This window comes from Cupressus sempervirens, chromosome 9 (genome assembly GCF_028749045.1).
Source record: "Cupressus sempervirens isolate cs-2001-9-10 chromosome 9, ASM2874904v1, whole genome shotgun sequence".
Taxonomy (NCBI): Eukaryota; Viridiplantae; Streptophyta; class Pinopsida; order Cupressales; family Cupressaceae; genus Cupressus; species Cupressus sempervirens.
Genome location: NC_143126.1, coordinates 260,737,532 through 260,761,933, shown reverse-complemented (window position 1 = coordinate 260,761,933; position 24,402 = coordinate 260,737,532). Strand labels below are relative to the sequence as shown.

Here is a 24,402-nt window from a genome sequence, read left to right as displayed (position 1 = left end):
TACATTGGTTGAGATTAAGGATCATATACCTATGTCTTGTACATCAAATTGGAGGAAAGAAAATTAATAGCACTTAAGGTTAAAGAAGCAGATGTCTCTAAGATGTTCCATGTCATCAAAAATGATAAGATGAAGAACTTACTTGATGAAGCTAAGAAGAGATTACTAACTATTAATAGAATCAATATGTTGATGGATGGAAGGATTGAAAATATAATTGCAGAAAAAGGAGCTAAGGACAAAGAGGAGAGAAGATAAATATGGTCTGCATGATCCATCTACTTCCAAATTATGGAACTAGGTCTCTTTATATCTGATGTGCCTATTTCATTGAATATTGCAGAAGATGATGGAGTTTATCTCCCTAGAGGGGTCAATTATAAGTTTGAAATGTCAGCAAAAACAATTAGAGAAATAATGTCTAAGAAAGGTCATACTGCACATATGTCATACACCTATTGAGGTTGAAGTTGAAAAAGAGATTGATGAACATATTAATGATGCTCGTGATCTTGATGTTATGAATGTAATGTATACCGAGACCACTAATGGAGTAGATATAAGAATAGAGGAAGAAGATAAACAACCAAAAGTGCCCACTAAGTAGGGGGCATTAGAAGTATGGAGAGGAAGACCCACAACTTGAGATAACCAAAGAATTATTGGCAAGAGGCGAATTAGATGTGTCTAGCACGCAAACTCAAGTGCCTATAAACTAAAACACAATAAAGGTTGATGAGTTAATGAAGATTTCAATATTAGCACACTTTAAGGTGAAGGTAACGACACAACAAAAGAATGAACAAGGTGGAAGACTGTTGACAAGGGCAACTAAAGTGCTAAAGAAAATGTTGTCGTGAACTCAAAAACTTGTAGTTCTACCATAGATCAGTTGGAAGGCTTATTACGCACTAAGTCAGTGAAAATGGCAGCTTGAGTAAAGGTAAAAGATGAATTTATGCAAACCATTTCATTGGCCTTTGTTACATTATGTCTAAAGATAATGAGTCATTGCATCAAGGTGTTGAAAGTTTCAGGAAGGCAATATAAAAAGGAATAAAGGCATATAGATTATGCATTCACTATTTTGCGCATGTAAAGGACATTGATAAGATTGTTTCAAAAAGTAAAGCCTTGTTAAGAGCTTTAAAGTTTGATCCTACCAAGGAGAAAACTTCAATGTTTGACTCTAAAATTGTGAAGATCAATGATAAAATCAAAGTTTTGAGGATGAAAAGTTTAGGATGAAGGGAAGATTCTCAAACCTTCAAAACTGATTGATTCCCAAAATAGATTGTATACAAATGGTCTAATAGAAGTAAAGTTGTATCATTTTTTGAATCCATCAAATGTTGCAAAGGTAGAGAAGGCAACATATGCCTTATTTAGTCATATTCAAATTGTTGGCAGCATGTAGAAGACTTGGGATACTCAATTTTCTTCATTGAGGAAGAAGTTTCCATAAATATCAAGTACTTGTAAGTATGATATCATATTTGTATATATGCAGATAGTGTAGGAGTTTTGGTAGATAAGTTTTGGCTTTTTGCTCCCGTCGTTGTCATTAATGTCCAAGGGGGAGAGATATAGTGAAAATGCATGTACACCTTAAAGAAGAGATGTATACCTTAGATAGAGAGTAAAGATTTTGGGAGAGTTTTTGAGACTTGGGTTGCACACTTAGTCATTTTTCACTACATGTTGTCATCAATGCCAAAGGTAGATATTCTTGGCAAGAGACATTTAATAGTGCATGATATGTTGCCATTGATAGCAACTACACTTACTCTTAGCCATCCTATAGATATTTTGCCTACCAATTGTTTTGGAGATGAAAAACAACTAAGTATGAAGAATGGTGCAAGATATTGATACAATGAACAAGTCAGTATGGACCAAAGTCAAAGTGTTCGAAGTTGCAAAGCTAGAACTTGAAAGTAGATGCCATGATATGTCTAATCCAATCATAAAAAAATTTGAAGTTACTAGATGTATAAGATATTCTTAACTAGCTATCGATTTATTTATAAATTGTCTAGAATAGTGACGGTATTGTTTTGATCTATCAGTAAACTTGGTAAATTGATTATTATGTTTGTTTTAGTAATTAGTAGAGCTAACTATGGAGAGTATTCCATTAGCTTTGCAAGTTGTTTTGTGGTGAATTAATCAAGGTATAATGGAATCTTCTACACACTTCATTATAGACCATTTGGCCACCAAAGATAAGTTTTGGGATGTATAAAAGATCAAGTTTTGGATGTGATGGATAAGAACACTAGGTTGACATGATATAAGAGAAGAATGGTGTTTTATGATGCAATATTGATGCATGATTAACAAAGCTTTATCGAAACTGTATTGGCATAGTTGATGCTATTTGTCAGTTTGGTTTTGGACTATAAGTCCTATTTGATTTTGTAAGTGGCTTTATATCGTGATGTATTTTGGGTTTTGTATTAAGTTGTAAGCTCTAGGTTGTAAGCCTGAATGCATGTGTGTTCCCCTTTATATGCACTGGTATCTTTAATTGGGTACTTATTATTGCAACAATGAGATATTTTGGAGGTACCAACCCAATCAAGGTTTCTCCCTAACAAGGTCTTCCTCCAAAACAAATTATGGTGTTATGATGTTGTATGTGTTGATCAACTTGTTCAGTTCACTTTTAATTACTTATGAATTTATGTTTTGGTTTTGGATTCAGGATTTGAAGAATACTGTTGCATCAATTCACCAACCACCCCCACCCTAATGTTCCCTAATCATAACAGTTGCATATCGCAAAAGACATCATGGGAAACATGGAGGATCTTATAGCTTATTGTTTTATTTATGCTACTGAATCAGCTATGAAGTACGAACAAGGAAATCACCTCAAACATTCGAAGAATGGAGTCGACATAATAATATCCATCTTGTGTGTGCTTTTTTGAAGACCCAGATTTTATAATCACAACTCTATAAAGACAAATTCATTAAAGAAAAGGACGGAAACTGTAGTCCAATCTAGAGTTAAAGCATTGGACAAGAATAATATTGCCGTTTGAAAATAATATTCACATATCGAGTGGGCATGTTTCGAACCTTCCTAAATGTCACTCCTTGAGAAATACAAGCTAACCAATCTGAGGGAAACACAAGTGTAACAGCTTGAAACATTGTTAATAATGTGATGAGGTCTCTAAGAAGACGAAAGCCTGATTTTACAAGTCTCCTTGAGCTTCATCTCCCTACTACTATGTGAGTACCAACAATGATATGATTTCATCAACAATATTAGCATGTAGTCGAAGAGAGTTGATGTACAAAATTGAATGTTTCAGCAATATCAGCACTCCAAGAAGTACAAGGCATATAAGGAGACTGCTATTAACCTCTTGGAGGAAGTAATTGAGAAGCTCCAAAGGAGATGAGGATTGAGGAACCAAGCATATTTTTAAATGCCAATGGCTTCAAGAATGCAAAAGGTTGGCAAAAGCGCTCTAGATAGTATGACAGATATCAATCCTACTGTTTATGCAGGCTACCATTGGGTCTAAGCAGGAAAAAATTAGGGCAATCCCAAAAGGGGGCATTCCACTACAGATGTGCATTGTTGATAGATATCTGTGCCTTGAGATCTCAATTGTGTTAAAAATCAAAAAGAGACAAAACATATAAAGAATCCATGGTAATCTTACACTTGCAATAGGTGATCCCTTTAGGTACCATTGCACATAAGACATCAATCTTGACATGTTATTGAGAAGGGTCAAGGAGTTGTTTGAAATTGGTGACATTCTTCAAGTCAACTGTTTGGAGACTCAGATGTGTACTCTCAAGCTTTCTGAGTATAATAGTGTTGAAAAATGTCTCACATTTTTATTGGGTATGTGCAGATATCCAATTTGTTGAAGGATATGCACAAAAAAGATTTGTGGAAAAAGCTTTGGAAACTTTCAAGCAAATGCAATTGCCAGGAGTAAAGCCAAATTCAACCACCTTTGCCAATATCCTCCCTTCCTGCGATAAAATGGGAGCTCTGAGACAGGGTATGGACATCTATCAAAGCATAACTAAGTTAAATGTTCCTCAAATATTTTGATTGGAAATGCTCCAGTAGACATATATGCAAAGTGTGGAAGCACAAACAAGGCACATGACATGTTTGACAAGATGCCTCAAAGATATGATGTCTCATGGAATGCAATGATCACAAGATTTGCAAACCATGGACGTGTTGAAATAGCTTTAGAAAATTTCAAACAAATGCAATTAGCAGGTACAAAGCCATTATTTTGCCAGTGTCCTCCCTGCCTGTGCCAAAATGGGAGCTTTGGAATAGGATATGGAGACACATCCAAAACATAATGGCAGGGAGATTTTTGTCACATACTGTAGTTGGAAATGCCGTGGTAGACAGGCATGCAAAATGTGGAATCATAGACAACACACCTGAATTGTTTGACAGAATGTCTCAAACTCATGAATGAAACGAAATGGTTGAAGAAAGTGCACAAAATGGGATTTTTCAAAGAAGCTCTCAAAATCTTTAGATTAATGAACCAATCCTCTTGCATTGCATATATAGTTGATCAATAGGTGTCCTGGTTGACCTTCATGCCTGTGCTGTCTATCTTGAGGACACCCTAAACCTTATTATTAATATGCCTGTTACAACTGTGGTGGCTGTGTGGAAGTGTTTTCTTGGTGCCTGTAGATCATATATGAAATAGGCTGAGTATTTCCAATACTACATTTTCAGTTGGATCCAAAAAATGCTGCAAGCCTGAAACTTATGTTCTGCTCAAAAACATCCATGCAGAAGTGGTCATGTGTGTGAAGTTCAAATGGTAATGCAGAAGTGGTCAGGTGTTTGAGGTCAAATAGTAAGGACTTTAGAGATTCACAAAAAATTATAAGCAATTTGTTTCTTTTGTGCACACAGAGGTCAAAATAGTACTCTTTAACATAAAAAAATTTTATCAGTGTAACCCCTACACCTCCTTCTAACCGTTTCCCTTCTTCCATGGCTGCCAAGCTGGTGCAAACTGCCAAAATAGTTATATGTAGGTAGAGGTTACATGTTTATGCTTCACATTTCTGAGTAGTGTTTCTCTCAGAGCTACATCAAACATCCCAATATGTGCAAAACCTGCAAAAATGTCATTGTTCAAAACCACATTCCTGTTGTGTATTTTCTTAAAGAGTTCCAATGCTTCTTCAATACAACCCTTATGTGCATATACACTAACCATGACTACAATTTAGGCTTTCCGATAAAATTGTAGGCAACGTCAATTGTAATTTATATAGAATGTAAACAATGAGAAGTTAGCCATGAATAGCTCATTTAAAATAAATAAGCTATATAATGTGAACAATGAAAAGTTAAATTATTTTAAATGTAAAGTTATGTACTAAATATATGTATGAGGATGATGGTAGTTTTAAACACCAACAGAAATGTCAACATTTTGAGTTTTTTAATATTTTATAATATCAAGGGAACAGTCATTCAGTGTAATTGGCTGGAAACTTAAATAAAGATAGAGACAAATGGCATTTAGACCGAACCATACAGGTTGCATGACTTGTATTTCAAAGTAAAACACCATCACATATTCCTGATAAGTGTTACCAATGACATTATCTGAGAATACTTTGGAGGAAAATACCATTTATTCCCCTCTTTTATCTTGCAGACCAATAGATAGACAAGATGCATCTGTAGATGTCATGTACAGAATGGGTTGTATTGTACAGCATTGATGAATAATTTGACAAGCTCCATTTCTTCCAAGTTAATCTCGCTGGTGGTAAGTCAGGCCTAGGCATTGTTTCTACAATTGTTAGAAAGAACAGACCAAAGCTTAAAGTTAGAAGCATGGCTCTGTCATTTGGACATTCTATTAGCACATAGGATTTTTAAAATCGAGGCTGATTACCATGTCCTGGTTCACCTATCATCCACTTCATATTTCATATATGCCATAACACTAATAAAGATGCATTAAGATGAATATGGCCATGACCTAATTTTGACTGGTGCAATATTTGATCTTGAGTTTTGTGGTTAAGAAAATGACTTTTTTCTTCGTTTCTTTCTATCAGAAGGTCGATTATTATATCTTTGACAGCTCTATCCCGTAAGATCTTAAAGAACATTTTGAAACATAATCAAATTTTAGGAGTCTTTGTACTATGGATTTTGATGTCAATATTAAGAAAGTTTTGGATTATTGTATTTTTTCCTATAGTATATACTATAACTAATTAGTTGCCAATTAAGTAATACGGATGTTTTGAATAAGATTATTAAGTTTGAATATGATTCTTGCAGATGGCTTGCTAAATAGATAGGCATGCTTGTTAAACCGATTTAATCATATGAGAGGTTTTCAAATACATTTTAACTACTTAACATTGTTGATTCCAATGATGCCAATTAGGAAAAATGGGCAGGGTTTGCACGAAAAACATAGTACTTAAAAATGAGGACCGAAACCAATCTCCTTACAGCTGTTGCGTCAATTTATTCACAATAAAAAATGTTTGATAGGTAAATATCACAATTTTAGGGCTCCTAGATTTTTGAGGCCTTTAAGGGGAAACTAAAGTTTGGTTTCAGACATGGGCAGAGGAACATTTCATTTGCCTGAAAGTTGAATAGTTGCAAGGGTACACATAATCAGACCCCTAGGGCATGTATCGGGTACTGAGATACATATCCTGTGCCATGCATTCCCTGGGGTACATACCCATGAGCTGGCTACGCCATGTTGGCATCATCCAAAAAAGAGCACAAAGTTAAAAAATCTGCCACGCTGTGAAAAATACAACTGAAAAAACCCTAACATGGGAAGTTGACCACCATGAAAGACAAAACATGAAAGGTGAAAAGTAGAACATGAGCAAACGTTGGAAGGTATGCAAAGGTGGTATGGAACAGAAGCTGGAAGGTTTGCAGAGGCAGAAGGTTTTCGAGCAAAAATGACACGATATTGAGCACACAAAAACAACACTAGACAAAGCCTGTAAAAAGGTAGATTAGGGTTACTGCATGATTTCGTTTAAGTTTTTAACAGATTTGTTTGAAATACTGCACCAATAGGTTTGAAACACTCAGACTTCGCAATTTGAAATACTGCATAAATATGAGTTTCAGAATACATCAATGACTCATTTATATTGTATAGTTATAGTTTATAAATTTATACTTTTACGATATAAACATATTATATGTTTCGATATAAATTTTTAGTTAATAATTAATAATTTAAAGACTAAAATTTTAAAATAGATAAATAAAATTATAAAACAGTAAACATTTAGTCTTTGCCTTTCTAGTTTATAATGTTACTTATTTATATTTAAATATTTTTCCATAATTCAAATTTCAGACAGAATGCATATATTTCATAATTTTTCAAACTTCAGACATTGCTTCTAACAGCACCATAGCAGTTTCTAAATTTTTAAAAAATTTATACTTCTACAGCTACTCAGTACTATAGACTGACTATGTAATACAAAACTATTTAAATTTTTTTCTTTGCATAATTAAAATAATGCTCTCATTGAGCTTACTGTTTGACACTAACGGTAACATTTTTTCATTTTTCCATGTAAAATGTCAGGCAGAGGAAAGCAAGGGTTGTATCCACTGTCGACAAATGTTGATTGTGTCCCAGGGCTGAAGTGTTCGGATGGATCACTATAGGCTTTGTCCATAGGCATAGAAAGGTTTTTACATAAAAGGATAAAGGCTCATTTCCTTCACCGAAGTGTGGTAGGTGTTGAGCATTGTAAAAATGAGAAGGAATGGTATGATGTTAATTGGAGCTCTCATGTTTCAACAATAGGGCCAAGTCAGAGTCAAAATAGAGATTTGGATGTGGATGTCTCATCTACCAACGTAACAGCCAAATATGCTCACAAGAGAACACACATTAGCAGCCCAAACCCTATTGGAAGATTGTTTGACATGAAAGATCTAGATGCAATTGATGCCACAATTGCACGATTCTTTTATGCAAATGGGATAGTATTTTATATTGCTCCCTCACCTATCTATACTAAGATGGTCCATGCTATCCATAATGTAGCAACAGGACATAAACCAATTGGGTATGAAAAGCTTTGCACTACTCTAATTGATGAAAACTCAACTAGATGAACAAACTGCACCAATGAAAAGAGTATAAGTTGCAAAGGGTTGTAGTATTGTGATGGATGGGTAGATAGATGCTAGGAATTGTCCAGTGCTTAATATCATGGTAACATGCAATAAAGGGCCTTTTTTTTTTTTGAAGGCAATAGACTATTTAGGGGAAGAGAAGAATATAGAATTTCTGCATACCCAACTATGTGAGGGCATTGAGGAGATGACAGCTACATAGATGGTCCAAGTTATTACTGATGCTGCCCCTGTTTGTAAAGCAACAGACATGTTGATGTAGAAAAGCTACAAGCATATATTTTGGACACATTTTGTGAGCATTCGTTGAATAATGCACTCAAAGACATTGGCAACTTCCAATGGATTATAGATCTCATTGAGAAGGGGAGGAAAATACAGATGTTCATATGAAACCATCACCACATGCAAGCCACCTGTGAACTAAAGACTCAAGTAAGGAATGTTTGTGAGAAACCTATAAAGCAATAGATTCCATGTGTGAAAGAATCGAGACGATAACTGATGCAAAAGATCCTTCTCTATATCCTTTGATAGAGGAGAAGTTACATGGAAGATGGAATAAGCTTAACACATCTCTTCGTTGTGTTACATATGCTCTTAATCCTAAACAGTATCATATAAAGTTGACTAAGAAGTGGGCTACACATCAGGATAGAGAGGTAATGAAAGGATTTTGGTGGCTGAAGTAAAAACAAATTATGGTCGAGGTGAGGGTGCTTCAATTTTGAGGAGTCAATGGAATAAGTTTTCACGTGGGCGAGATGATTTTGGTTCTGCAAAAGCATTCTATGATGTGAAAGTAGAAAAAAAGACCCTATAAAGTGGTGTGAAACCATGGAGGTGAAGCTCCTCAAACCCAATCATTTACATGGAAGATGAAATAAGCTTAACATATCTCTTCATTGTATTGCATATGCTCTTAATCCTATATGGTATGATATAAAGCTGACTAAGAAGAGGGCTACACATCAAGATAGAGAGGTAATGAAAGGTTTTTGGCATTTGTAGTAAAAAAACAATTTATGGCTGAGGTGAGGGTGCTTCGATTTTGAGGAGTCAATAGAATAAGTTTTTGCGTGGGCAAGATGATTTTGGTTCCATGAAAGCATTCTATGATGTGAAAGTAAAAAAAAAGACACTATTAAGTGGTGGTGGAACCATGGAGGTGAAGCTCCTAAATCACAATCATTTACAATAAGATTTCTCTCACAAGTAGCTAGCTCTGTTAGGATTAAACCACAGACAGAAATAACAATTACATGCAAATATAACCAATAATAGATCACACAGAAAAGAACACAAGGCACCAAGATTTAATGTGGTTCACCCAATCCCTGGGCTACGTCCAACAAACAGCTATCTTATTACAATCCAGTGATTACAACCTTATTACAATCCGTAATCCCTTACAGCTCAATACCGCCGCAAGAAGCAATTTCGCATCACAACATATTGAAAAATACCTAACCCTAAGCCCTTTTATACAAGTATTTTATGTCGTTTTAGGGTTACAACATGTCGGCCATATGTCGCCCATATGTCGGCCACGGCCCAAAAATTTTATGAAGTATGTACAGTACTTTCCTAATCAGTCACCACAAACTAACAAGCTCTTCATCTTGTGATGCAAATTGCAGTACTTACGAGTTTATTCATTCACTAAAGAGAAAATGATTAGGGTCTAAGAAAGAAAAGAACTTGGTGACATTCATAGTTCACTTTGTCTTCTCTCTCATGCAATTCCTGGATACAATGAGGATCCTTCATCAAAATGGATCAAATTTCACCTGTTGGAGAAAGTAAACTACTAAACTTTATCATTGTTCAAGTCATAAGTTTATCATTTGCAATGTCATTGTTATATGATTTATGATGATCTTGTTCATGTTTAAACTTTAAAGTTTGTCTTCTCTGTCATGCATCTAAACATTTAGCATTTATATATATATATTATTACAAACATATTGCAAATCTGAAACTGAAAACAATCCATTACATCTGCAAACTTTATCGCTGTTCTTGTTTTTAAAACTCAATGTCGTGTATCATATTTTCAAATTTTCTATAAATATTGAATTATATTAACAATAAAAAATTATTTACCCACAGTCGCCCATCCCCTATTTTAAAAAATAGCTGTACCCATACCCGAAGTACCAAAGTACTGCTGTCCCTGTGCAACCTTGGAAAGTTGTTTTTCCTAGCATGAGACAACTTTATACAGAACCCATACCTTTATTTAACAAATAACAACAGAGTAGTTTTAGAATGTATCAAAACACAGCAATAGATTGGTATGGTTTGCTTCATTTGAAAGATTTCCACTGTGGTAGAGTTTTGTAAATATTTCCTGCAGACTATAATACAGATTGTTTCATGGTATGATCACCATAATGGATACACATAATTCTAATACACATGATATGCAGAATGAAAAGATGAAATTTCAACTGGATAGTCTAACTATTCATATAAACCAATAAATTTCATGCAGACAGTTGAGACATTAATAAACAGAAAAACTGCACTGATGATCTAATGTTCAATTACAACAAAACTCGGCACACTTGATCTACTTCCGTTTTGAAGCTCGTTTCCCATGGCCCTTCTTGGGTGGTCCTTTTCCTCGTCGCTTCCTCATTTCAAGCTTTTCCAGACGCCTGAAAAGAGAATTTAAATTAGTATATGAGAGATCACAGAAATCATGAACACTAATTTATTTACTCAACTAGAAGCTCTTAAAAGAATTATTTTATTGCCCTATATATCGAATAACATGTGCCATGTTCTCATGTGTAACTTTTGACAATACATCTGATTAGAGACATCAGAATTCCGCAGTCCATTATTATTAGTACACTTTTCACTTCGTTTCTGGATTCAAGACATCAGAATTCCGCAGTCCATTATTATTAGTACACTTTTCACTTTGTTTCTGGATTCAACTGTATTGGATTTGATTTAATCAGTGGTTTTCATCAGACTCTGTGCTCCATCATCAGGATGAGAAAGCTGTGGAAGAAAATGTAATCAAACCCCTCTTATCCTGATCATGGATCATGGAATGGTGATCCAAAACATAAATGCAACCAAATACTACATAGTTGAATCCAAAAAACAAAGCTCATTAACATATTTGATTTCATCAATGTGTAAGATGCATATTTTGAGTTTTTAAAAACAAATGGACATATTGTCAACTTTAGATAGGACTTAAAGCCATAAAAAGCTACATTCATTGAATGCGAATGTCTACAAGTTTATGAGAAATTGTGCATTTAATCATTGCAAACATCAAGCATATATTTAACATATATTCATGCATACCACAATGAACAAGAATGATACTTCCTGCAAATCAATAAAAATTTCTGATCTGATCCTGATTGCTAATTGGGTATTTGCAAAGTTATCTCCCTATTTATTCCGGTTTCCCCCTCGCTTTAATCTATTAGTAATTTATTGTTATACTGATTTGGTATCCAATAGCATTATTCTTGAGCTTGACCCTGCAATTTACAAATCTGATTTGCATTTAAAACAAGCAAGAACTTTAAGGATATCTTCAAATTAATTTGGAAGTCTGGTGCTTGATATATTTAATGTTCCCTCGTCTGATCTATCATTCTGTGATGTCAACTTTTTAAAATAGGATTTAATAATAAATATAACAATATGAAAATATAAAAAATTTAAAAGACTGAAATAGAATTACAAATTAAATATAAAAGAATTAAATTTAAATTTAAGTTTAATGAATGATCAAAAGGAATGAAATGAAAAGATGTTACAAGCTAAACATGAGAATAAACGCAAAAGAGTTTCATCAGAAAGGGAAGGAGTGAGGAAGAAGGAATGAAGTATGGGGACTATGGAAGGAGTGATGGAAGACAATTGGAATGGAAAGAATTGTCTCTTTCAAAAGGTGGTAGTGACTCTTTCAAAGGGCATAAAGGATGAAGGATTGTGACTGTCTCCAAAAGTGGTAATAATGAAAGGTTGTGCCTCTCCCATCATGAAGATATGAATAGGATGGAAAGTCACTGCTGTAGGCATGGAAGAAGGGATCATCATGAAGAGAGTAATCATTGTAAGTTTTATTCTGAGATATAATACAAATCTGATTTGCAAAAAAGGGAGCATATGAATTGAGGAAGGATTAATGGAAGGAGTAACTTCCAAAGGGGCAGCAATGATGGGGGACCGTGAGCTTTCAAGGATAGTAATTCTGAAAGTGTGTGACCATTGAAAGGGGCAGCCATGGCAAGGAGGTATGACCCTTCCTCAAAAAAGATACAAAGGGGGAAGAAGGATTGATATGAAATGGAATGGAAAGCTTTTCTTTCAATCCATAACGATCATTATTTAAGAGAGAATAAGACATTTCATCAATCTATAAGGATCAATATTTAAGAGGAGAGAATAAGACATTTAATCCAAGTTACCAATTCAAATGCGGATTTTGGAAGCGTATACGAGATGTGGGGAATTTTTTTTTTGGATGTGGATGCGATATATATATGCAAAGAAATGCAAGAAATATACAAAAACAAATCATTTGATAGTATGGCTATGATATTTGATATTTCACCCTTCATCAAAATTCAAGATATTTCAAAATTCATATGATATATCAATATGTGCTTGTCCAACATTAGGGTTTAGTCTTAGACAATAAGTTCAAATAGGTCATGTTCAAGATTCCAACAAAATAAAAACTTAGTTAATGATTGAAGATTCAATCAACTAATATGCATCAGAGTCTAAATCATAAGGATTCGCAAGAAAATCCACATTCTCATCGTCATCTCCAACTGCTGAAAGATCATTTAAACCAAACATGGTTCCACTTATGCTAGATGCACCATGTGCCACGCTATCATCATCACCATCTCCGACTATAGTAAGATCATTAAGTGTTGCATCCAAGTCAAGACACTCGGGGGCTACATCCCAAAGCTTTGTTGTACCTTCCTTGTAATGATCGTTCTTATGTAACAAAAGACACAAGTTGGTGTGGACAAAGACCAAGTCGTCAGCTTTCTTGGAGCCCAACTGATTGTGCTTCATCTTAATGGATAAAGGGGTATGTACTGCAATTCCTTTCAGCAGCAAAAGAACTAGCAACCTACATAGTTGTCACAAAACATATAAATGAAAAGCATATTAAGAATGCAACTGTAAACATAAAAGTTTAAAACAAAAAAAAATTAAAAACTTACATGTGATAGGACCTTGATTGCAAGAGGTTGAAGATGCTTGAAAGGTTGACCATACATTTACCACCATGTGATAGCTCCCATTCTATTTTGGTCCTTTAGTGCAAATGGAGAATGCTTTAACCCCGAAGAAAATAGCCCAAATTCTACCCTCAATGGGAAGAGTTTTGTAAGAGCTTTGTGGCACCCCTCAACAACCTCCTGATCCACAAATGGTGCAACTCTACCCAACATACCAAGTACCTCCTCACTATAGTACCTAGGAGATAAGGCATATGCAAGGAGGTGCAATGGGGTAATCATCTGATTCCAACAATGGTGGATGATTGCTTCCACTTGATTGCATAAGGCTTCACTTTGTGTGGGGTCTGCTTGTATAGAAGGTTTTACCTTCTCAACCATGGTGTCCATGCCATCATACACATCCCCCAAGCAAGATGTATCTATACTAGAAAAGCGGAGCATAGTAATGATGGGCTTGGTGAAATCCAATGCATATGCCACACAAGCCCACCAACTCTCATTCAAGACCAAATCCCTAACCCTTTTTGCTCTTTTTGAATTTGAGGCCTTCCATACACCCCACTGATCACCGATGACAATTTGACTCAATGCATCTTTTACCTTGAGGAGTCATATCATTAAAATTGTATGAGATGCAAAATGGGTCTCAGCAACCTAAGCAAGTTAACAATATGTCAATTGACAATAAAATTATAATTTTTAATTTCTAACTAAATTACAAATCCATGAAACTTAGTAATTTCAAAAAATTAATTTATCTTCAACAACTCCAATTTGGAGCATGTTCTAAAAATGGATTATAACATGTGGTGGTTCGTCACAAACACTTGTATCTCCTTCCCCTCTTGATATATTTTCTTCACCCAATCTATTTGAGTGCCAATCTTCTACATGATCAAGTTAAGGGAGTGAACAGTGCACAGGGGCCAAAAAATATAGTCATACTGACTCTCAACTAAAGCACTGCACCACTACAATTTTTGGCATTGTCTATGGCCACTTGTACCACATTCTCACTACCCACCATCTCGATGGCCTCAATGAGAATTCTAGAAATGAATTCAGAATCCTTCACTTGCCCCTCACCAACGGCCTTCAAAAACATTGCTCCTTTGGGAGAAACTGCAATCAAATTAATCAATAGTTGATTTCTTGAATCCACACAATAGTTAGACCTGAAGTTTTCCAAGATCTTTTGATTAGTTGAAGGTCTTTCTCTATATGTGTCTTCTCTTGTTGCAATAGAGTCATACGCACCTTTTCATACCCTAGGCTTGTGTAGTCAACAGGTGATTGTTGTCACCATTTCCTTCCAATATGGTTCACCAAGTTGAAAGGAAGCTCATTCACATAGAGGCAACGTGCAATAGCTTCATCAGTACAGTCTCTTGCCTCCATTTTAAATCCGGTGTGCAATGGGCCTCTTTTGCAGGTTGAAATTCCCACTTCTTCCTCTTCCTCTCCTGGCACAAGTACTTGCAACAATGGGTGTTGGGAGGATACAATTGGTTCAGTGGGTGGGTGCATCTTGCTCTTTGAGGAAGGACCTTGATGGTAGCTTTTTTTTTCTATTGACCAATGCATCAGCAGCTTCTTGCTCTCTTACAAATGAAATTATTTATGCACTAGTCATCCTAGTACCATTTTTGCCTTTGCACATTCCAAATCCTTCGCCAGCAAGACCCATAAAATGAAGCTTCACTCGAGAATATGAGCTATTGAAATGTTTTCCTTTGTTTCTTTGACAATAATTGCCCTTCCAATAGTATGAGCCACCTCTTGCAACCTGTGATATCTAAGTTGTATGTCTCCACAAAGGACAACCTAAATCAGTTTTGAAATATCGGTCCCTTGCCCCCCTTGGCCCCCCACTGAACTTTGACTAGCACTACCAATGGCATCCATTCTTGCCTAGCTTTTTGCAACCTATTCTATAAGAAAATAAACAAATATTAATTAGGTCCTAACAACTATGAACATCATGCATACAAGTAGAAAGAAGTGAAAAAAACTACAGATATAGATACCCAAACTTGCTTCTTTATATCTTTAAAATTATTTGAAAAAAAACTTGAAAATTTTCTTCAAGAACTTGAAAACATTCATCAAAAGCTCAAAAAAATGCATCAAAATACTAAAGAATGGGATTGATCACTTACCTTGAATGATTTAAACTCCTTTCAGAAACCTATCTCTCACCCTTCAATCGATCCTCTTCAAAAATGTTGAACTTGGCTTCACAATGACAATGCAAACTAGAGACCAAATGAGAAGTGGTTGTAGGTGCAAACAAAGTTCCATAATGAGTTGTGAATGCTTCAACATTCACCTTTAGGGTCGTTTTAGGGTTTCATAGCAAAAAACAACCTAAAAGAGTCAATTAAAGCACATGCATATTGGGAAACTTAAGTTTTTATTTGGGTTTTTAAGTGTTTATGGTCGTTGGGCCTGTGGGTGCTCTCTAATGCGTCTAGAAGCCCTGCGGAAGCTTGCTAGAAACCAGCCACAGGCTTTTGGATGTGTGTGGACTTCCAAACGCATCTAAAAGTCTATGGTTGGCTTCTGGCCATCTTCAACAGGGCTTCTAGAAGAATCACGCACCCATCCGCATCAAATTTTGAATCCGGGCAATACTCGGACGAATTGGTAACTTAGCATTTAATCAATCAGAATAAGATATATATATATATATATATATATATGTCTGATTATAAGGAAGATGGTCGAAAGCCAACCACAGGCTTCTAGATGTGTGTGGAAGCCGAAGACTGGCTTCCAAACGCATCTAAAAGCCTGTGGTTGGCTTCCGACCATCTTCCACAGGGCTTCTAGAAGAATCATGCACCCATCCGCATCAAATTCTGAATCCGGGCAATACTCAGACGAATTGGTAACTTAGAATTTAATCAATTAGAATAAGAGATATATATATCTAAATATAAGCAGTAGATCAAACTGCTACAAGGCAAATAGTTGACCTATATACTATTATAACGCATTATGATTTGACTGACTATGATTGGTCCCTCATTTGTTAGGAATTAGAATTACACATTGCTACTGTTAAACAAGAGATATTAGAGTACTCTAGCCATTCCTTAAGCACACACTAATACCATTAAGAGGATAGGCTAGTTTTGTCAAGGAGAGGCAGAGTAGAACCTCACAAGGTGGGCGAATCCAAAAATGAGATAAGGACATGTATCACAGAAAACATTGAAGGAGATGTCCCAAGATGACTATGAATATGCATTCCAGAAACCTTGAGAGAGCCTATTTGTAGATTGGTGTCCAAGTGCCCTAAGGACACGTAAATCCCCATCCTTCTTAGGGTTGATGATTATGAGAAAAGTAAGGAATTAAAGTGTAAGTATATGCATTGTGAATCAGTAATTGTTTAATAATTTAATCAGATATAAATACATGATGGTGTATGTTTAATCATTGGAAATTGACAGCCTCCTCATAGGGAACATTACAGTGATTAGGTAATTGCCATTTCCAAGTACTATCCAAACCCTAGTTGGGAAATCTAGGGTAAATCAAGTAAGCCCTAGCTGGGGACATTACAAATTCTAATGCACCTTCAAATCTCAACAACCTTATACTGTTGAAAGTGTTTCAGATTTTACTTTTCAAATCTTAGTCAACAGATAGGCTATTATGTTTATGTATGTAGTTGCTCCTGAAACTATCAAAGCCTTTCTCCTAGGATCTTCACATCCAATGAGTGGTGAATGGCAAGCTGCCTGGGGCAGGCTAGCAAATGTCAAGAAGATGCTAGCTTTGTTGTCTGAAGAGTGGGAAGCAGTTTGCAATGAAGGAGTCAATGACCATAACGTCAAATACTTTCATCTACAGCTTCATTGCAAATAATCTACCATAGTATAGATTGAAGAGGAAAGTGCAATAAGGTGCCTAGAACATTTGTTGCAGCTAAGTCCAATGGTGTGACATAACATACTTTGGTCCACACGTGGTGGGAACTCTTATTCATCCAACATGGAGTGGTCTACTTAGATGTAGAACCCATCTCTGCCCTCCCAATCATGTCTCCTTACTAACCCAAACATCATTGCTAATATTCTTTAGTTTCACTTCAACAACCATCATAGGGATTGAAGAGGAATGCACAATAGGGTGCCCAGAACATTCATTGCAACTAATACCAAGGGCATGATATAACACCCCATGGCCCACAAGTGGCAGGAACTCTTTTCCATCCAACATGGAGTGGGCTACTTAGATGGGGAACCTGACTCTGCCCTCCCAATCATGTCTCCTTACTAAACTGTACGTGAGTATTTCCAGTCTTTAGTTTCAATTCCAACAACCAGACATCGTAAGGATTGGAGAGGAATGCATGATACAAAACACAAAACATTTGTTGCAACTAAGACCACAGGTGTAGTATAGCATCCCTTAGCCCACAAGAAGTAGGAACTCTTATCCATCCAACATGGGGTGGGCTACATAGATGGGAAACCCGACTCCACCCTCCCAATAATGTATCCTTTTTCCAATAATGTCTCCTTATTAATTATACACGATTGCTTATATTATTTAGTTTCACTTCTAACAACCAACCATCATAGGGATCAGAGAGGAATACATGATAGGCTGCCTAAAATATTTGCCACAACTAAGCCCAAGGTTGTGATATAACACCCCTTGGCGCACAAGTGGCTAGCCTCTTGTCCATCCAACATGGGGTGGACTACTTCGATGGGGAACCCATCTCTACTCTCCCATTTGTGTTTAGTATTTACTTACTAACTCATACAAGATTGATTGTAGGAGAATAAACAGGTCAAATAAATAATTTAAGATTCTAGATAGATTAGCAATTCTCATTAGTAACTATGCAAAATACATTAGAGATTACATACTGAACAACTCCGTTACCACATTCACTCTGCAAACCCCAAAGTTGCAATTCAGTTCGTACAGAATTCAGATGTGGTCTGTAGTTGCAAGAAATTTGTTTTTTACTGATGAATTCACTCAAATTTGCCATGCGGAACTATGGATGAATTTCCAAAGAATGTGAGTGACTTGTCTTACTAACATGCAAGCCTGGGACAAATTCCATCAAATTTGGTGCAAATTTGGGTCCACATCGGCTTTTTGTTGACTTTTGACTCTTTTACCAGTTGGAGCTCAAAGAACCAGCGCACCGTTGCAGCAAAATTTTGGAAACGGGTTCGGGTTCGTTTTGGGCTCATGCGTACAGAAAAATGTAAAAGTCATAAATATATATATACACACACACATATTTATGAAGCCTAGAAACATAAGTTAAAATTAGAATGTCACGTACTATCATTAAATCATATGATTTAATCATTTAAACAACAAAAACACCATAAACTTTAAACTTGTCAAATTTTATAAAATCCTACTAAAACACCAACTTGGTTTTAAAACCAATCATGAACTTGGCCTCAATAATGACATCAATGAGTAGTGAGGGGCGCCCTGCAAAGAATGAGAATGCAGTGATAATGAAAATCATACTTCAGCTAATTGATGGTAAGACTGTCAATACAGAGTTAGTACTACATAGGAGTCTGGAATTAAAACCTCTCCAACTTGTAGGATCATTGAACTATCAAGGAGCATATCACCATGGAAAGGTGAGTGTGCCATTATACGAGCACTCACTAAGAATTTCAGAGGTCTGTTTCTTATTGAAGATCATAAAACACACGGTAAAGTCTTCATCTTGAGGGAGACGATAGTATTCTTTCTGAAAATTGACCCCAAGGTAGATGTTACGTCCAAAAATATTGCACATGGGAGTTCACTTCCTTCTCATCTCCTAAACAATAAGATGTAATTATGAAGAAACCATTAGGAAGTCAAAATATTGTAAAATATGCAATAAAAAAAACACTTTTCTGCCATCCATTGGGCCCAGTTAGACCAAGTTCAAACATGGTATGATCTGTGCATGAGCAGTTCGCCCAGGTTTGATAAGCAGGTGAACAATTTCGAACTTGGGCTCTGAATTTCAAACCCTGACCAAACCATGTTCAAACTGTATTCGGACCAGGTCTGGTCCGGAGGGTGTATAGCCGAACCAGGACAACTAAGACTTTTGATGTAATTTTTTTTGGCTGATTCAGGTCTATTAAACCTTTCAAACCTAAAACAACTTGTATATAAAGTCTTCTTTCCCATTTAATCTCATTTGTAAAAGGCAACAATAGTTCATGCATCTCATGCAGTTTTATGAGGTTTGGACAATTCTAGGTGTAGCTTTCTTACTGTGGTGCAAGAAATTATCTATTTCAGGTGTGGCAGTGAGATATTTCAGTGTTGAAAATTTGTTGCAAGTTGATTTTGCTTCCAACTTCCAAGTATGGGCAAGTGGCTGTGAGTTTATTGCAAGCTGAGGCCTTTACCTGGGAAATAATAGAGATAACAGAGATATGGTGATGTATTTTGGCATTTTGTTATGTCATTTGGACTTAAACGTCAATATATGCAGTGCTGTATTTTTCTATGTTGCTTTAATATTAGCATAGTGGTGTCTGAAGTGATTTGCTGCTGCATATACATACATACATATATATCTTTAGAAAAAACTTGTGCGGATTAACCCAAAACGAATCCGAATCTAACTCAAAAAAATTTGGACTAAATTTGAACCCAAATCTCGAACCCGCATCCATACTGAAATCTGAACCGGAAACTTAGTTAAACAATATCATCACATTGTTTATTAAAAAATATACACTTGTTATATCTCAAGAATGTTGTTTTTTGCTAAATGCAGATAACTTCTACCCATCCCTATCCTCATTGATGCCTTTTCTCCAAATGAAGTTCTTTCTTTTATAGCCCTCAAAGAGAACAAATAGCCACCTAACTCTCCAAATGAGGTGTCTTCTCAAAAATAATCGCTGCCTTTTCTAAATAGATCTCATGCTTCTTCAACCATCCCCTCTTTTGGAAATGACTTTGTTCAACAATTTGTTAAGAGCCAAGACTATAGATTGGCAATTAAGGGATGAATTTCTTTACATGGTTGTCGGCTTAGATATCAGCATATTGTGAAGTCTTGTGAATAAGGCAATTTACACTTGTTCTGCTTACTGTAAGTGGCTGTTTTTTTTTCTGAATGCAATTATATTTCAGAACTCTCTTGTCCCATCAATACTTACTCCCTGCCTCTCAAATAAATTGATCTCCTCATTTTATATCTTAAATTGAGGTGGGAGTCGCACCTCTTCAAGTGGCAAAGGATACATCCCTTAATAAAGCGCTGCTTGTATTCTTGTAATTACTCAGTGATAACTATACCACCTAGGTCAGCCCTTTACAAATAATTCCCATTATTCTGCTGAGTCGGCCTCCTACAACCAAATGCAATTATATTTTTATTTGTTTATTGCCTTGGTTTACTTGATTTAAAGATCATGATCTGATTTTATTTAGTCTGCAATCTGTTTTCATTAAGGACTGCGACCTGTTTTCATTAAGGGCTGCTAACCCTAGTTTGGCAGGGGCATGCCACATGTGAGCTCTCAATTCAACTCTAAAATTGTGCCATACAGATTCTAAAGTGAGTGTGATGAATGGCCTCATCACTGTAATCATATGAATATTTCAAATTTCCCTATTTTTTATAGTCATCCCCTACAGTCCCCGTCCTGAAAACTATGTTGGACATAGTCAAATATAGATTGTTTTGAAATGTATTTGGACACATTAGTAATGATGTATATATCCAATGCCAAGGAGTAAATCTGTATGCATCACAAGAGTAGCAGCAATACAATGGCATGCATAAATACTAACTAGTTAGACTATCTTAGTCTAAGGAAGCATATTGCCTTCTCTCTGTATCTTTATCTATCCACAAAATCATCAGTATTGCCAAGCTTTTACACATACACGCTGTGTCAGCCACCAAAAGATGCCCATACCATTCATCAATCAAAAACAAATTTATAAATAACAAAGTTGTGACTCCAGTTCCAAACACTCAAGTCTTAAAAGTTCTTAGGTTAAAACCTAGATTGACATATTAAATAACTAGAGGAGAGAATCACAAACCTCGATGTCTTTAAATTTTTGAGCTTGTTTTCAGGGTCAAAACTAAATTAACAGATTGGATAATTAGAGGAGAGAATCACAAACCTGAGATACATCTTTGAGTAGCAATCCCAGCCTTGATAAAGCGGGTCTGAAAATGTCTAGAAAATTTGCTCAAAGTCAATTAGCTATCCCTGGAAGTTTCCATAAAGCATTGAAATAAAAGTGTTCAAGAATATTTGTGGCTTCCATGGGAGAGACCCTAGCACCCACAGCCAACTGTGAATTATGAAGGTGTTGGAAAGGATAGTTTTAAGGTAAACGGCCCTGTTATCCTATGAATGGTAATTATTTTATTGTACATCAGCATAACCTGTGTAGAAATCCGCCGAAAAACATTTAGCCATATGTTCATTTTTATATGGAACACTATTTAACAATGGAGTTTAGTATCCAACATGATCCAGAGGCAATTCAAAAAATAATGGATAATTCAAGAAAAATGTTAGAGACAATGAATGAGCATTGTATGTCTAGAATATGTCCATTACGTGAGGAACCAAGATTGGATAACCTCAGCATGATGATGGCTTTCTTTTATTAGGCAACATCATGTTGGAACCCATGAGCCTACTACACAGCCTCGTGATGAAAATGGGGCAGCCAGGTAAAGTGTTGAATAAAATTCTGAGTATCTGAAACAACCAAACCAGTGGAAATAATGTTATTCCCATAGATTTGTAAACTGTCTCCCAAAAATCAAGATCTGTAGTTTTTGCATTTCTGTAAGTTGCAGTTCTTTCTTTCGAAAGAAAACCAAATCAAATGAATTCTTTATGAATTGGACCCCATAATTCGGCACTGACTCTATAGAAAATCCAATTTCCAGTGGTTAGTCTTTCCCTGGCATTTAAGATACATGTAAGGAGAAATTAAAACTGGTGCATAGACTCAATGAATTTGTGACTTTAATAATCACATGCATATTTTGACCACCCAAAACCAGTACTTCCGAATTAATATGATCATCTATATCTATAATTGCTTGCACCTTCTAGCAGAATTTGTTCAAACTCTTTCAAGACAGAAGGATCATCATCAACAAGAACCACCAAAAGTCCCCTGTCAATCTCAGAAGTTATTGCCACAAATGTTTTTTGTGCACATTACCATTTTCCTAGTATAAAGTCAGGTATTAAACTAAAAGTTCCAAGAGATTGCAGTATGTAATGGATGACACTCATAAGTACACTTAAATTACCTTAAGTCAGTCAAATTTGTGAGGGCCCTCACCTAACTGTTCAATCAATTAAGTATTAATGCCCTAAATGAAATTGGCCAACCGGAATGGAAATCTAACTACAGAAAATTAATTCTTTCTTCATTACCACCACATTTGGCATGGAAGGGCAGAATTCAACCAACAGAGAATCATTTTTCTTCTATTTCTAAGCAGTTGGCATGGAAACTGTGGTAATAAAAGGCACACATTCAAGCCTGGCCCAGCTACAAATGTTAAGTATGTAACCCAAGCTTTACACCATATCACAATGCATACTAACTTGGTTATTTCTAGGACCAAAAAACCTAGACAGATATTTCCCGAAGCATTTTAACTCATCTACATGGTTTGTGGAAAAATCATGTGTACTACCATATCCGGGAGCAGATCACCCAAATTCCCACAAGCGAAAGGTATACGATATAAACTCGAACACCATTATTTGATATCAACAAATCGGGTTCAAATCAAACAAAAGTAACAACAGCACTCACACTAAACAAATGTTAAGGTTTATTGTTGCAGAGACAATGAAACAAATAGCACATCAATTAAAACCCTTAAATTTCTTCCTGATAATGGGGATAGTGTGGCAAGTACAGCGATGATTTTCAAATGTGCCACTGGTTTGCACGACAAGTAAAGGAGAGAAAATAGTTTTTATATCAGTGAACGCCATTAAATTTAAGTGTGCCGCAAACTTAAGGAGTTATTACATTAATTCCCCATAAGTGTAGGCAGTTTAGCCGTTAACAGTGAGTAAATATAAGTTTTATAAGATACAACTATATACAGTTCGTATGATATTTTGGCCGCTGTCACAGTTACTTACTCTTCTTCTAATCTGGCAACCCAAACAGGGTCATCCCTTTTAAAATCATGCGGGTACCATCGAGCTACGTCCTCGCCGATGAGCCTCTTCTTGAGGACTTTATTGGGTGATCTCTGACCCGTGGGATTCCAAACATAGCCAAATATCTTTGCACTTGCTTCTGCCACCCCTTTCAGTGCTGCCTGCTCTAAAATCTTCTTCAAACTCATGTTTCCCTCCTGCCAAAGCCTACCGTTTGCTCTGCTGCTGTGACCGCAATTGACCAATTTTATTTTTAACTTTTACCCTCCGTCAGCATGAAATTTTCTTTCAGGTTTGACCCTACTGTAATTATTTTGAATAAAAATAAAATAAAAGTGATAATCATTTACATATATAGATTAAACTTTTTAATCAATATTATGCGAACTATGTGATTACATCCTTTTAAAGCATCCCATCATCTAGGGTTCATTCAAGCATTTTCAAGATGGGAGAAGATGTCAACTATTTCTATATGTTATCATGTCTTAAAAAGATATTCTTATATTCTTTTATTTATTTTTTTAATATGGAGATAAAGATGAGGATTGAGTGGTTAATGTTGTTCACAATTTAAGGTTTTGGCACATAATGTAGTAGAGGAGAGAGAGTCCTCTTTCACTAAGGTTTGATTTTAATCATAGATGTCATTTCTGCTCTTATAAACTAGTTTCTCATTTATTGCCTAGCTTATGCATTTAAAGTTGGTTTTGTTTTGTAAGTTGGCTCATTTTATCATTTGTATGCATTTATGTTGTTGGTTAATCTATCTCCTTTGTACTTGATTAATTATGAA

The 24,402-nt window shown here is 35.7% G+C and overlaps 1 protein-coding gene across 1 annotated transcript; it reads right to left on the bottom strand.

Annotated features, from left to right (window-relative positions):
- Positions 1–10,472: 10,472 nt before the first annotated feature.
- On the bottom strand, positions 10,473–23,886 carry LOC149538444 (37S ribosomal protein S27). Its single transcript, XM_089799775.1, has 2 exons — positions 23,586–23,886; positions 10,473–10,845 (listed from the first exon to the last, which is right to left on the bottom strand). Exons 1-2 carry the CDS (start codon positions 23,792–23,794, stop codon positions 10,758–10,760), a joined length of 297 nt encoding a protein of 98 aa, XP_089655901.1. The 5' UTR covers positions 23,795–23,886; the 3' UTR covers positions 10,473–10,757.
- Between the last annotated feature and the right edge of the window lie 516 nt (positions 23,887–24,402).

Bases quoted from the DNA above. Each gene is read 5' to 3' on its own strand.
- LOC149538444 (XM_089799775.1), bottom strand. From the start codon at position 23,794: ATGAGTTTGAAGAAGATTTTAGAGCAGGCAGCACTGAAAGGGGTGGCA. The intron at 10,846-23,585 runs GTAAGTAACTGT...TTCTCTTTTCAG, and splicing joins GTTGCCAGATTAGAAGAAGA to GCGTCTGGAAAAGCTTGAAA.